The 16,239-nt window shown below is 36.0% G+C and overlaps 1 protein-coding gene across 1 annotated transcript in view; it reads right to left on the bottom strand.

Moving 5' to 3' along the window:
* mtmr12 (myotubularin related protein 12) overlaps positions 1 to 16,239 on the bottom strand; it is a 44,047-nt gene extending 27,808 nt beyond the window's left edge. Inside the window, exons 1-6 of the mRNA XM_088911795.1 lie at positions 16,098 to 16,239; positions 6,073 to 6,130; positions 5,638 to 5,777; positions 2,224 to 2,296; positions 1,484 to 1,620; positions 1,224 to 1,317 (exon numbers count right to left, since the gene is read on the bottom strand). Of these exons, the coding sequence (XP_088767921.1) occupies positions 1,224 to 1,317; positions 1,484 to 1,620; positions 2,224 to 2,296; positions 5,638 to 5,777; positions 6,073 to 6,130; positions 16,098 to 16,172 (577 nt within the window). The 5' untranslated portion in view covers positions 16,173 to 16,239. The remainder of the gene's footprint in view (positions 1 to 1,223; positions 1,318 to 1,483; positions 1,621 to 2,223; positions 2,297 to 5,637; positions 5,778 to 6,072; positions 6,131 to 16,097) is intronic.

Genomic DNA, 16,239 nt, shown 5'->3' with positions numbered 1-16,239 from the left:
TGTACAGTAGATTTTACAAAAAACACTCAAACCCAGTTACTACAAATGGTCACATTTTAGGCAAAAAAGTGTCAATTTTATTTTTGGGATATTAGTTTAATGTAAATTATACCATATATACTGAACATCTGAATAAATTACATCATTTACAGTTATTATCAGGAAAATGACTTTTTGAAGGAGGTGCACTGACTTTGTATTGAACAGAAATGGCACAGGTAAATTACTGTACACTAATGAACATTTTGCCAATCAGCAAACTGACACGCTTTCAGATTCTGTCTAGAATGATTCCGTAACATTAGTCTTATACCATATGCTATAGAATGGTATTTCCTGTTCACTGGTCGCTGAGCCCTAACTGCTACAAGTCTCCCTGGCTCATCCCACACATGTTCAATGGGGTTCAAGTCTGGTGAGTAGGCAATCTACCCTACATCTGCCACATTCTCATCATGCAAGAAAGCCATGGTTAGATGAACAACATGGGGACATGCACTGTTCATGCTGACAAACATTTGTGGGTCTTGCATGCTGTCATTGTCAGGATGAGCCCTTAGAATGTGCAGTAAGCACGATTCCTGGACTTCATCAATGTAGTGCTGTGCAGTTAAGGCTGCCATTAAAAAGTTCAAATTGAGTTCTCTAGAGTCTAATCACTCCTGTCCAGATGAACCTTGGACCTCCCCATTAATAGTCCATAAAATGACTTCCATCAAGGTGACATATGGTGAATCATTGATAAACAGGACTTTAGTGCTAGTAAGTCTCAGTCTACTGGTGCCAAGCAAGGTTCCTTTCTGTGTTTTTCCATTGTGATTTTCAGCAGGCTTATACATTCATCAAGTTAAATCACCAGATGAACTATGCCTAATCAACTAAAGAGGTGATTCTGTACATCTGAAACAGTCAAAGACACTCAAGAGTATCAGAATCCCAGATTCAATTAATCAAAATAAGGACAAAACATGTAATCAGTATCCAAAAATCTGTAAACTATTTTCACAAGAAGCATACATGTTTATTCTAATGTTCAGTATACTGTACATTTAACATTCTTAGTGCATTATATTATTTTTTATAAATCCCCCTTTGTAAAGGAAGCTCAAATAAAGCACAAGCCTGCACTTATATGGATTCACCTTCTTTTCAGTGAGTTCCCAGTGAAATTCTATTACCACCATAACCATTTCTGCAAATCAAATCTCTTTGTAGCTTCTTACCTGGAGCTGCTGTCATCATTTCACAATAGGAAAAGGCAAATATACATTTTAGTGACTTGGGCTCAAGACTGTGGTGAACAATTCCCTGAAAGATCTAAAACAAAGCAGTAAAATAATTACATTTGTTCGCTTTAATTTCTTGACACAGAATTGCAATAATTACAAACATGGGGAAGTGATTTAACAAAGATGTAATACACCAGTGAAGCACATAAGGCATAGTAAGAAAACAAACTGTTGTGCAGCAGTTGAATAAATACCTTTTTAGCTTCCTCTTCTTTTGCATACGCCAAACAGAACTGAAAGACTCTCAGGTCTTTGCAGTAAATAATAAGCTTTGATGGGCTCTTGTTCTTTACTTGGCCACCAATTACCAGCTTTTTCTTTTCATCATTCACTGAAAAAAGACAAGGGCACAAAGCGAAGCTCAGATTTCCTTCATTAGGAAATCATGAAAATCCTGAAAAAAATATTCAGCCTTTAACTATGCTCAAAATCACTGAAACTTTTTGATATAGTATACACCCATCTCTTGATTTACGGATGTAATTTGTCCCTTGAAAACTATTCATAAGGTGAAAATTTTACCTTACACATAAAACCATTACCACCATTACTTGGTTTAAACCAATGAGCTAAATCGTCAGAATACGAAGACCTTTGCTTTTTTGCAATTATTATTTACCCTAATAAAGCAGTTAACCAGATCAAATGTACACAAATTCTAAGAACACAGATGCACTGAAAACCCGTGTTGTGAAAGCCTATGCTATGAAAAGGTCAAAGGACATGTCTTCATTGTAGTGAAAAAAACTGTAACAAAGAACAACAGGTAATGACATAGCTTGCTTTGTTATAGCAAAAACACATGAATGCTTGTAAACTTGGATGGGTGTTTTGAGTTTTAAGCAGGTAAAAATTACATTTGCTAATAATAAGAAGGACCAAAGCATTAAATGGATAGACATAAGTAATGATTTTGGGCAACATTTAGACAGACCTCCATATATTTGGTCCACACATGTCAGGGGGATGTCGTTTTCTCCATAAAGTTTATTCTTGAAGAGCTGAGGCTAGAAAATAAAATTATATTTGATATTATCCACTTTTTACCTAAACATTGAGAGAAAAAACAAATTACAAAAAGCGTTCATTTGGCTCTAACCTCTAAGAAGAACCCCTGAGAAGAAAAGATATGCTATTAGAATCTCTAGCATGGTGGAGTATACTCTCATTTACAACTCACTGTAATCACTGTGGGCTTGCCTTTCATTTTATGGCGTTTTCAGACACACTTCAAGCTTTACCAAACCACAGATGGAGGAAAGTGAAGTCTGTCCTCAAACCCCATTTCCCAGATGTGCCACCTTTTCATCGACAGAAACATGATGTCAGAATCTTTGTTCTCAGAAGGAAATCAGTCAGAGCAATCTCACTTAACTACCTGTTGTGGGACTGTGGTGAAGTCTATCACAGTGGACTCAGGCGCTTTTTTATGTTCTGCATTTTATTTGGTACAAACTATAACTCTTTTGTCAGGTTCCTTAAACTCCCAAAAATAGTAAAGCAAGCTAGCCTTTCTAAAAGTTGACAGAAAAGGAACCTGTGTGATTTACTAAGTTTCTGTGCTCAATTACAGAACTATAACACGTCAATGACCCAACAAAGTCAAAATTAGAATTTAATGCTGTTCTATTCAGCTGCAGCAGAGATTATAGTACTAAAATAAAAGGGACTTCAGTTCACACTACACTGTTGAGATGCTGACAGGAAACAAGAAGTCACAGAAATTAATTATATTTATTTATAAATGCTGTCTATTTCAAGTCCACAGCAAAACAAAAAGGGTCTAGAGAGTAGCAGCTTCGTTTACCATTTGAGAAACCAGAAAATCCACATCCTGCTTGCTTTGGCTGAACATAGAACATTATTCATTAAAATAGAAATGAATCCCCTTAGAGCTGATATTTCAGCTAAAGAATAAAGTTAGTTCTGTTATTTTTTTTGTTGTACACTGTAAATATGCATAAAGCTTGCATTTTAATATTAAAAGGTTAGATAGGCTATCAAGTTAAACAAGTATTATATACAGTCATGATAATGCATCACCTGATCAAAAGGTGTGGCATTGCGTTGTAGGCCCCAGTCTGCATAAGCTCTCAATATGATTGCTTACTTGTTTTCCGCCCTCATTTGCCAATGAATGAAAAAGCTTATCACATCAGTGGCATTGTTATCAAATGGAAGAAAAACATGCAAATGTGATGTAAATGAACTGCAAGAGCAAAATTGAATTTTAGAATGCTGCAATATAATCAGTTTATCAAAAGTATGTACAGTACTTAGCAAACCTGTCTTGCCGTCACCCCACCAAATCAGACAAATCTGATTCATACTACTGTCAAGCTGGTCATACTGTATCAGATGCTATCTGAAAACCCGCAAGACTTGCATTGAAATAGGTGGAATTGCTTCATCTCATCTAACAATTACAATGAATAGCCATGACTACACTATGGGATATCATCATTGAATCTAGCCAGGATCTTCCCATACAAACAAAGTCATTGGAAACCCAATCTATGCTCTTTCACAGAAACGCTGTGGCATTATAAGGATGTAGTCTCTGATGAGATAGCAACTTTTTCAGCAGCAATCAATTGTAAAATCATAAAATAAAACAAGGTACAGTAGCTAAATAAAATGTCCAACTACCGTAAAACTATTAGCACCACAGTGAAAATGCAAAAGAAGCATGTGTTCTAAGAATACTCTTAACAAGGTGACCTACATGTAGTGTATACTGAGACAAAAACACGTAACCTGACAAATCCTTCAGGTACATCAAAATGTATCCCTTCATTCTGCTGAACTTGTCACTAGCATCCGCATCCTGTTCCAAAGTTTGCATGTCCAGTTCCTAGACTACTGTGAAGTTTCTTTTAAAAGGCTCACAATTCTCAAATGCACATCATGCTGGTAGACTTAAAACATAAGCAGTTGGTCTCTACTGAGCATTGTCAGCATCAGACACTAATCTACTTCTATTATGCATGTGATTACATCGAAACAAAAATACAATATGAGGCACTTCCTGTGGCATAACACAAAGCTGTCAAGAAGTGGAAGTTTCAGCAGTGTGCGCCATACTGCAACTGAGGTGAACATGTGAAAGAAATTTTGACAGCATGCTTTTGACGATTTTAGTGTGTGAACAAGCCTCCTTTTCCTTCCTCTTAAATGCATAATGGTTCTATAAAATGACCATTTGCAACCTTTGCTGGGCTGATAATACATAGGCTTCTAGAGAGATTTCTTCTATTCAGAAGTATGAATGAGGGTGTTTACAAGAGGTAAAGATTCATTAAAACAGCAAATATCAATTTTATTTTAACAAAATACCTTTTCTCAGTAATATCCCAATGCAGCAGTAAATATAACTATTTTATGATAGCCTAATTTTATATTTCCAATGGTTGCTTTGTGAAGTTAGTTTTAATGTTCATTTGCATTTTGTGATTAATTGTAACTGGAGAGTTATGATGTCTTCACAGCCTGCGTTTGCAGAATTTAGCACCACAAGGTAGCATATCTTGCAAAACCAATAGGCAAGTTCCTTTAAAACATTGAAACATTGTATAGTCTCTTCTGCAACACTCTTTCAAAGAAAACATTTCCTAGTCTGTGACCACTGAGTGCTCTCGATCTGACCTATGCAGAATTTTAAGGGAAGTCATTTTAATTTAAAATGCTGCATTTTCCAAACAACAATGCATTTTGTTCTTCACTCAGTATCTTTGTACCTCTAAACAAATAACATTTATTCTATTTAACAGTTTTTGTATTTTCATTTATACCCACCTAATATGGAATCAATAACAGTTCCTTTATGGCTCAGGCCACAGCAATAACCCTGTCCTGCAAAGTGTAGAGAGCCTCCTCCAACCCCCAACCCATCAACCCTTTCATATTTTGAGTCACAAAGCCACAGTCAAAGCTCCATACTATCTGACAAAAGATTTGGAGTTAGGTACAGGAATGGTGCTTCTGACTGATGTCACTCAAATCTGCAGGTGGCCAGAAACTTGCAGGATTTAACGTTTTACGAATAACGGAGAGGTTTGGCCAACTAATCCCATTAGTACTCCGGGTGCCAATCTGCCAGTTGTGTGCTGCGGTCTGGGGAATCCCAGTCACAGTCAGCTGAGAAATCACTCCAAGCAAGTGCCTTTGCTGGTTGAGCCACTCAAGAGTCCCAATAAGCCTTTGTTCTAGGAAATACATATACTGTATATATGCAAAAGCGGTTTATGAGGAAGTTAACTCCGAATTGTGATGGCACACTAATTTCTACACCTTTTACCAGGACGGACGGACGGACAGACAGACTTCTGTTTATCTGAAGGGTACTTACGATCTCCTCCATGGGGGTCTCATCACTAACGAAGGAGATCTTGAAGTTGGTGCAGACGAGGGTCCCATACACCCCTCGCTGTGATGCATCATCCTGTGTGTACTTCAGGACATGGGTGGCACTGCAGAAAACTACCTCTCCTGCAACATCAAGAATGATCATTAAAAAGCAATTTAACCCTCATTTTCACTTTCTATGTGCTCCCTTCTTTTGGTATTTTGTGTTTCTGTTTCTGAAGCTGAAAAAATGAATACTGCAAGCATCAACATTAACACAATACAAAATAAAAAAGAGTGTTTATAATATACAGAGCAAAATTTGCCCATATATTCATCTGCAAAGATTGAAACATGCTTCTTACTAAGAGTCACACAAAAAATAAGCTTGTATTAAAACACAGGAACACTAACAATGTAACATTTTTCAAATATTTACCTGGCAACAAGTCTGGATGTTTCTCTTTTCTTGAAGACTCTCTTTCTGGTTTAATTTCCTAGAAAATAAAGTATTAATATATCATTTAAAAAAAATCATTTAACTCATATTAGTTACCCTGGAAAAGAGTCAAATGTTGACTCATACGGCTATCTCTCCTGCTCTCTACTCTACATCACATCTAAGTCTTAAATACATTCTAATAAGACACTAATGCGACCAACTTCATGTTAATTCATGTTTTCTGAAATAAGCTTCAAGTCTTAAATCACAAAAGGTCTGAGTTCTGAAATTCAAATTTATAATAAAAACTACACAAAAGGCTGCCTGATATACTGTAATGCTGGCTGTACAATCTTGTGCTCTAGCCCCATTTCAATTACATGAATGCTTGAGTTTCATTCCGTCTTACTTTAGTATGAATTAATTTGCCTTGCAAGTGAAAAATCTGGGATGTCACAAACGAGACCAAACCTCCATAAATTTTATTTCAACAGCATGTTGGACCTCACTGAGAGACAAAGAAACAAAATAGATGTAAGTGTAGAAGGACTGTGTAATCCCATTCAAATTATACATTTCAGTGCCCTATGAATAATTGCAACAGTTAGTAAAAGATGGAGAACTTTGGAGAACACGTAATAGGTTTATGAATACTGTAAGCATCAATATTAACACAATACGAAGTAAAAAAAGAGTGTTTATAACATACAGAGCAAGATTTGCCCATATATTCATCTGCAAAGTTTAAAACATGCTTCTTACTGAGATTCACAAAACAAATACCCACCTGAACTTCTATGGAGAACACTATAACCTGTAGCATTAGTCAGTTCATTCAAAAAAGAATTATGGCAAAATTGAAGGAGGATTAAAATAAGCAGGTGTGAGCCTCTCCAGTACCTGGATGGGAGACCTCCTGGGAAAAACTTGCTGCTGGAAGTGGTGTTAGTGGGGCCAGTAGGGAACACTCATCCTGTGGCCTGTGTGGGTCCTAATGCCCCAGTATAGTGATGGGGACACTAGACTGTAAAAAGGCGCTGCCCTTCGGATGAGACGTAAAACCGAGGATCTGACTTTCTGTGGTCATTAAAAATCCCAGGGCATTTCTCCAAAAAGCGTCCTGGCCCAATTTCCCATTGGCCCTTATCAATCATGGTCTCCTAATAATCCCTATCTAATAAACCCATCCCCATGACTTCATCACTCTGTTCTCACTATGGCTGCTGTTGCATTATCCAGGTGGGTGCTGCACATTGGTGGTGGTGGAGGGGAGTCCCCATTACCTGTGATGCCCTAGGAGTGGAGTGTCCAGAAAAGCACTATATAAGTGTAAGGAATTATTATTATAATCCAGAACATTTGTAAAACTACTACATTTGATTTTAGTTTACTCATTATTTTTTGGTGTTATACATATACAGTAGCAGAAACCTCAAAAACAGTAGTTCTCAATCCTGACCAATTTCTTAATCACCTGACAACTGATTTGTCTGTTTAAGGGCCACATGAGAATTTAGTTTTAGGGTTTTCAAATGTTAAATGGGATGGGCCATTGGTATCAACCACATACTATTTAGTGAAATTTAGTGAATTTCAGAAGTGCCCTCATTCAGGTGTGTAAGCTGAAATGTGGCCAATTAGACTTAAGCATAAAAAAACTCCACTGTGGGAATGTCTGATACAGTATATTGTCATTCCCATCTGTGTTTATTCATCATGAATAGGTCATATATTAAGAGCTTTTAAGAGGGACTACATTTTGATTTACTCCACTTTTTGATGTAACATCTACATGTAAATTCAATATTCAGGTTTTTATACAATAATAATGCAAACTAACCACTTTGATTCATCTCCACTTTGTAGAGATACTGTATGAAGTTCTCCATATTAACGTTTTTGGAAGTAATGTACTTTTTAAATACTTTTTTAGATTTATATAAAATGGAAATAATGTACTAAAACAAAGTATAATGTAAAAAAACAAAGTATAACACACTATGCTAGTAGAGAAATCAATCAGTGGATTGATTCAATGCACACAAGCAGAGAAGAAAGATTAAAGAACCTTAATAATAAAGATACCTTAAAGCTGAGACAATAAAAACCTGATTAAAGCAATTAGTTCCTTATATTTTTCAAGATACTACATTCCAGAGCCATGAAGCAAACTTTTATTTCTTGGGCATGACATTAAGAAACTTGTGTATGGCAAACAATACAGTACTGTGCAAAACTGTGAAAGACTCACACAACCATGTCTGAGGCCTAACCACCAAAGAAAATCAATGCACTTCCCAACAGAAAAGTGAAAAAATAGATTCTTACAGGCAGATAGTGGAAGCACTTTAATGCTCCTTTTTTCAGTTACACAGAAGCAGCTACCACAATAAAAAATTATCATTTTAAACAGTCTCTTCTGTGATTTTCACAAAATACTGCATATACTGTTTGTCTACAAGGATTCTAACAAGTCAATATGTGAAGTATTCTTGTGTATAAGAAGTACCTGAGACATTTGGCTAGAATACCAGATTCACTTTCAAATATCCCAATAAGTGTCAGGTGTCCAGCTTGGAGCAGTCAAAATGATTTGGAAAATTTCACTTCACAATCTCTACAAAATCCCTGCAGACAGCCTACAGTTCCAGTGAGCCTGCAGTACAGACAATATAGCCAATGTAATAAGTCTATAAGAGAAATGGTAGGGAGAAGTCAAATCTGACAAGGAATTGCCATTTATGTGGTGGAAGAAGTGATTAGACTGGGATCATGCAAAGTGGTTCAAATTTCTCTTAAGAGGCTGAAAATGAATTTAAACTCCACTGCTGAGAGACATGTACAGCACTGGGAAAAAGCTAGAGGAAAAGTATGAGAAGTGTTCCAATTTTCTAACCATTGTGGCTGTTCTATTTTTTTAATATAAAATGACATTCCCCTTAGAAAAACATATAAAGCTGTTAATTATTACAAGACCCCATGCTTTTAAGCTCCAGATCTTGCAAAATCTCATTCAGCCATGCTATCAATTAACTGTCAAGTTGACAAATGGAATCTACTGTACTTTGTTCATTTCACTCATTACCTTAAAATTTCTCATTTAACTAAAAACACATTTCCTTGCTTTTTTTTATTCTGCACAAATGTCAGCGAAGGTGCGCTAATGAAAATCCCCATGCATTGAATACAATCTTGAACATAGTTAGCAACAAATCTTTTATCTTTGTAATGGAATCAGAGAATCATGGATCAGTTTATAAAGGATTCACAGAACTTAGCAATTATACTAATTGACTTAACCTAAGAGGATAGAGATGAAATGTTCAAAGCCATTTGTACAGTTGTATACTGTACAACAGTACATTATAGTCACATTTTCGATGTAACATCTACATGTAAATTCAATATTCAGGCTTTTTTAGAATAATAATGCAAAGTAACCTATAGATAGTGTGCATGCACAAGGTACCATTCAAGACTATGGAAATTCTTATGTACAAAATGTTTTTCATTGTATTCCCTGGCCTAGATGAATGTCTCTGCATTGCTGGACCAATCAATCCCTTTCTTCTCTTTTATAATGTACAGCACTTTGAAAATGGCAGCAATTTCAGGCAACGGCCGCCTGAAATGTTCTTCTTTTCTAGGAACGTTGTACAACTGCAGTTGTGAACATTTAATTTAACAAATCAGGGTACATGGATAATGCAAGTTACTTTCTAATTAGGTGTAAAATGATACATTTTCCCACAGTTTACATATAAAAAAAATAATTAAAAATTAATTTAAAAACTTAAAATATTAGAGTATATGATTTTTCAGTCAACACACTGTAGTCAGTAAAGCTTTCCACCTACAAGAAGGATATATTTGACTGCAAGCACATTTATAAGACAACTTAATGAACAATATCTGTACGTTGTTTTTAAATGGGCTGCAGTTTGTTCAGGGGAGCTGATGAGAAGATGTGAGTGAAGAACTGCCAACACTCCCACCAGTCTCGCTGTACAAACCCTTATATATAATCATTGTAACAATTTTAAAGGAGGAAATGTTTTTAGTGAATTACAGTGAAAACAAATGAACAATATTGGTTTCTCATCTTCTCTTTGCACAGAGAACAATCGACAGATACATTCACATAGTTTCTGTAGGCATTACGAGTACAATATTACACACAAATCTTTCATTATAGCTACAACAGACAGTGGATAAAAAGAAAAACTATGAACATCACCAGATAACAAGGCTGGGTTTGGGCTCCTGACGTACAGATACTGGAACACAACATATGAAGCCACACAGCAGCTGTAGCCACAGACAGGTCTGATTACGTGCCAAAGTGCAGTTCCAGCTGGACCCTCTCTGAATTGAGCCTACAGTACATTTACACACAACCAGAATAAGAGAGCTGTTTCTCTCAAACACAGAGCCTTATTTTAGCCGTCTGAATGTTTTCTAAAAGTAAAAAGACACTCTCCTGAAATCACCAGCATCTGTTCACGAACAAGAGACCCTTCTCCTAATACGCCAAAAGGAGAAGTTGAGAAAGGCTTGCAGTAAAGCACTATACTAGGATACAAGACATAAGCAAGTTGTTAAAGCTTATGATACATCAGCAATTCTTGCTACTGTATTGAGTGCTAAACTGAGCATGGGGCTGTCCTCCTACAAAAAAGATACAAAAAGTAAGTGCACTTCCTTTCTATCAAACTATTTAAAAACACAACACTTTTGCTGGCCAATACTGGCCAATACTTTCCAGCTTCTGCAAAGCAGAACCTTTGCCAACTTGACAGCAGACGAGATGACAACTTGACCTGCAGTAGTTGTAAACTCATTTGTTTTCTTCCAACAAAGTGTTCGTGAAATGACTCATAGCAACACACAGAAACATAAAGAACGAAAGAAATCACAGGCTGCAAGACACAATTCTCAAACCACTTCATTGGCAAATACAGCCAATATATCAAAAGCACTCTGGTGTTCTTTTTAAAGGATGCTTATTTTTTTAATCTTTATTCGCTGTTGAAATCAAGATAAATGAATCGGTTTCCTTGAAATGGACATATCAAGCCAGTATAATTTTTTTACAGAAATATAATGACAAAATGGAGGAAATTTAATAATATAAAAATAACCTCCAACTGACAAGACATTCAGATGCACCGATTCTCAACATTCGCACATTCGTACTGATCATAATCTTGATACTCTAAGATCTTGCATTAGCAAAAGAAAAGTGTTAATTGGATGCCAAACATCTAGCAATAAAAATTTAAAGACAAAAAACAAATAGTTTCAAAACCACACAGAAAAGTGCATATTAAGCCATACTTCAAAAAAACATTAGAGTACAAAATATAAAACTTTACTTAGCACTGAAAAGGCAAAGACAAGCAGAGCTAAATGTCAACAGCTCAGAAAGTTAATTATAAAGTTGTTTACTATGTGTTAGATAATTAAAATCACTGAGGATACAAATTCTATATGAAAATGCGAAAGAGGCTATTTTTAAAACTACTTTCATTTCTCCTGAGACTGCTGCCTGCTAAGACTCATTCAGCTGGAAAATACATTGGGCAAAAATATCATGTCCATTACTACCATAAATTAAAAAATGAAACTATTAAGTCCTAGAAATCAAAGACGCTTAATCATTTTAATTATTTTTTCTACCAGACAGATCTTCTAGTGTGCACTCAGCATATTTCTAATTTCTATATTTCTGTAAGCAATTCAGATTGTTAAATTAATTTTTTTTTTCCTGAAGCTCAGACACCTTTATTTACAGATTTCTCCATTTAGTGTATCTTCTAGGATTCACGTCTATAATGAAAGGCGTATTAGGATTAGAGAAGTTGAGAAAGGCTTGCAGAAAAGCACTATACTAGGATACACGACATAAGCAAGTTGTTAAAGCTTGTTATACATCAGCAATTCTTGCTATGGAGTGCTAATCTGAGCACGGGGCTGTCCTCCTAGAGAACAAAGATACAGTAAGTGCACTTCCTTCCTATTACACTATTTAAAAACACATCATTTTTGCTGGCCAATACTTGCCAGTAAGTCACAGAGTTTGGTTGTCTTTGCAAATATTATTTGTCCCAGCAATACAAGCACATACAGTAACTGTAAATAAAAAATACTGTATCAAGAGAAAAGATAAGTTTCAGTGCTTTCATTGCCCCCCGTTTACTTAAACTAAAAAATAAAATATTTTTACACATCTTATTTCTAACTAAAACAAAGTTGACACATTTGAATGAAACTTAATATTGGTACCAAATGAGCTGCTACATAAAGAAACTTAACATATATTCCTAAAGAAACTTGAACCTCGCAAATAATGTATTAATAGTGTAATGAACTCCAAGCTTATTACAAGGATTTAATGTTACTTGTGGCAAATAAATTACCAAACACTAAATAAAGAATACTGAGAGGAAATTATTACTTTCAGTGCTTTTGTTGCCCCTTGTTTATTTAAGCTAAGAGAGTGACTTCTGTGCATTCTCCTAACTGAAAGCTTCCCATCTTGTGCCACACTGTAGCAAATGGAAGGAAGAACTGAACAAATTCAGCACTAACATACCATGAACTAAATCATATTTATCTGCCCCTTACACATAAACCAAATAAGATGACAACTTACACTTCAGAACTCAGAAGACAGACAACAGCCACAGCAACACTGTGACAGGCAATGGTTGTAATAAAAAGGTTATGAGTTAAAATCAAGACCATATAGTACCAATCAGAACATGGGAGTTCAATGTCTTATGCATTTCGGCCTCCATAAGGCTACAAAGAAAAGCCTCTGCTGTGTTCAAGACAGAACAAGTTATTTTCTGACACACTTTTGCACTTTGCCTTAGCTTTAGGGTGTCTGTGGATTCCAGTCTCTATATGTGGAACCACCCACAAGCAAACATCAGAGACATTATATTTTCCCCACTGTCAAAATCTAATACAGCAAGCATTACCTGCTGCTTTAGAGACTTTCAAATAGCTTCATACTTTTCCAATTGATTATTTTATGATGATGCCTCAGGTTGCCACTTGCACCAGTCAACATGAACATTTTTTAGATAAACCTTAAAAAAAACATTTAAAGAATGTATTGATTGTTTTCATACTCCATGATACCAGTACAAATCCAGACTTTTTTCTAGTCTTTCAATAACATGCTTTTTAAGCCCTTAAAATCAGTGAGGCAGTTTTCCAAACTTATATATGACCCCTACCGCAAGCATTGCTTTATTTTTGGATGTTGCACTTCACCAAGTAAAGGAGAAAATAATCCAAATTTCAGTAATTCAAAACTCAAGATAATTAAAAATTGAAATGGCCCAACCACAGGGTTAATATATTTTAAATGACAGTTCATGGAACACATTCACAGCAACATTCCCAACTTCACTGTGCTGGTCTTCTGTCCAGTAACCATACAAGAACTTATATCCTGGTATCCTGGAGATAACTGCAGTCAATTTAAAAACAAAAAACAAATTTGGAGACACAAAATGAAATAGTCTAGTAGAAATGACAGTGCTTGGGCCTCCAGTGTGGCTAACCCACTAAAAGCACTCACCAGTCCACATACCGTATGTGAGCCTGGGTCAGTATATGACCTCATGGAGGTTTGCAGGCCTGTGGTGCTAATTTTGACAATGAACCTCTGGTATGGGGCTGTTACCTGTGTGTTATAGCAGACTGCCTGCACTTCCTCATTCTCCCCTGCCTGCAGTCATGAGTAACTGCAAGCTGAAACATGAAAAAAACCTGATTGGCTATTCCAAACCAGAGGACGGTAGGGGTAATAATAACAACTTGCTATTCTCAATTAGTTAAAAAATGCTGATAATTTCACATGGTACCTCCCTTTACTGATTAAGCCAGGAACAACCCTCACAGTACACATTAAATAGCAGGATCAATAAATACATTGCTTTTCAATATAAAGAAAATTGATTCTTTATAAAATAACTGAGCTACAGTAGTTAATATTCCCTGATGTGGAATAGAGCTGATAAGTGAAACCACGTCCATCCCCAGGGGAAAAAAAAACTACCTGGTGCTCAAACAGGGAGGTTTTCTTTATCGAGTGGGTGTAAAAAAAATAAGTTCTATATTTTTTTCAAAAGGAGAGACTTGAAGCACAATAAAGTTCAAATCACCCTTTATGTCCCCATATACTGTATAGCATAACAATATCCCCTTTTCTGTCCCAGAGTAAACCAAAACCTTTATCTAGCATTTCTAAATTCCTCTTAATATGCTCAGGGTCGATGTCATACCCTGAATGCACAAGTAAGGAAAAATAAACTATTTTTAAGAAAACAATGCACTGAGAATGAATTCATTTCCTGCGTTTTCACTGGGCAGACTTTTTGTTTTTGGCAGCACATCCTTAGAGTCTGAGTTACTGATTAGGCCTAAAAACTGATTAAAAACTTGCAATGTCCCTGCCAACACGAGGACCAGAGTGGATGGGGAACTCTTCTGTTGAACGTTGCGACTATATTGAGAAATTCTCGATAACGGAAGAAATGAAACACATGCCCTCCAACACAGGTTACATGTTCATAAGACAAAGATCAGGTACATACACTGCTAATTATTTTCAATCATTTAACAGAACTGCAAAGGAAACCCAGGACCTTCACAAGTCACATTTAAAAAAAAAATAAACCATAATATTTCTCTCTCAAGTTCCGATTGAACAGGATTATTTACAGATCTCAAACATTCAACTTTCCCGATTTCGGAAAATGGAGGTTTTTAACCCCATGACTACAAATACAATCTCACCACTCATTAAGAGCACGTTTTACAGAGCAGGTTCCTTACATGCTCTTCAAATGAGTAAAGGGTGCCAGAGTGGAGTAGTGGTTAGGGTTCTTGGTTACTGCCCAGAACTTTCTGAGCTTCAAACAACTTACTTTAAGTAAAAATACACTCGATTTTTTTTCTCTATCAATTATATTTACTATTACTGTGTAGGTCAAGTCTTAAACACTCTGAACTACTATATGAACATAATTACATAACATAATAGAATGAATCTACCACACTTTAACAAACTGCAGGAAAGTATCCGACCAAAGCCATGATAATCACATTTATAAGAATTCGCGTCCTCTTCTCCTGAACCCTTAAAACATATGAATAAGAAACTGGTTTATTTCCATGAAGAATCTCTCGACCTACTTCCTTGAGAAATGTCCTATAGAAATGCTCGAGGTTAAACAAAGTGAAAAATCTCAATACTTGTCCTTGAATAAGTATACACTAATTAAGGCTCCGCAACGTACGCAGAACATACAGAAAAACACAGAACAAAAAATCAGTTGCAATTTCCTTTTTACATTACGGTTTTACTGTACAACTTTACTGTACGTCCGGTTCATAACGAGAGAGACTAGTCAATCGCAAATTAAATACAAATATCAGGTTAACACAGCCAGACGCTTAAGTCATCTTTACACTATCCAACTTCATGATGACACAGTACAACCTGGTTAACATTTTAATATTTAGGTTATGGGGGCATTTAATGTCTACAATTATACAATTATTTCAGTTTAACCTTACCTTAAAGATCTACAGTTGCGGTCATAAAGAGAGAATAGCACAAGGATAAACTAACTCACGTTTTTATAAAAAGTATTAGATGAGGTAGTTTACAGTACGTATATCCATGCAGTTTGACAATAGCCATGTTGTGTGTAAACATCAAAACATGAGGGAAGTAACCTACTCTTGGGTTCTTACGGGCGAAGTATCCCTGAGCTTCATATTTTGAATTTCGATATCGTAAATTTGAGTGTAGGTCTCAGTTTATTATTAAAAAAAAAAACAACTGGCAAACGGTAACTTTATACTGCAGCCCCGCGCAAAAGCAGAATTTAACTATAATCAAATATCAGTAAGACGAACGTTGTCTTATTTTGCCTCCCTTACAATCACATTTACAAATACAATCTAGATACACGTATTTTTGAAGAATAAATGCATACCTCCGGGGTGACATATGAAACAAACGAAGGCTTTGAAGATTTTACACCTCCGCTTCCCAAACCCAACATGTTCATAACTTTGAGGAAATCTGTTCTCTTCAGCCAGGTGTAACCCTGGCCAAACACAGGAATAACCTGTACC

The sequence above is a fragment of the Atractosteus spatula genome, chromosome 3 (genome assembly GCF_055471065.1).
Source record: "Atractosteus spatula isolate fAtrSpa1 chromosome 3, fAtrSpa1.hap1, whole genome shotgun sequence".
Taxonomy (NCBI): Eukaryota; Metazoa; Chordata; class Actinopteri; order Semionotiformes; family Lepisosteidae; genus Atractosteus; species Atractosteus spatula.
The sequence above is the reverse complement of the archived record's forward strand: the minus strand, read 5'-3'. Positions and strand labels throughout refer to the sequence as shown.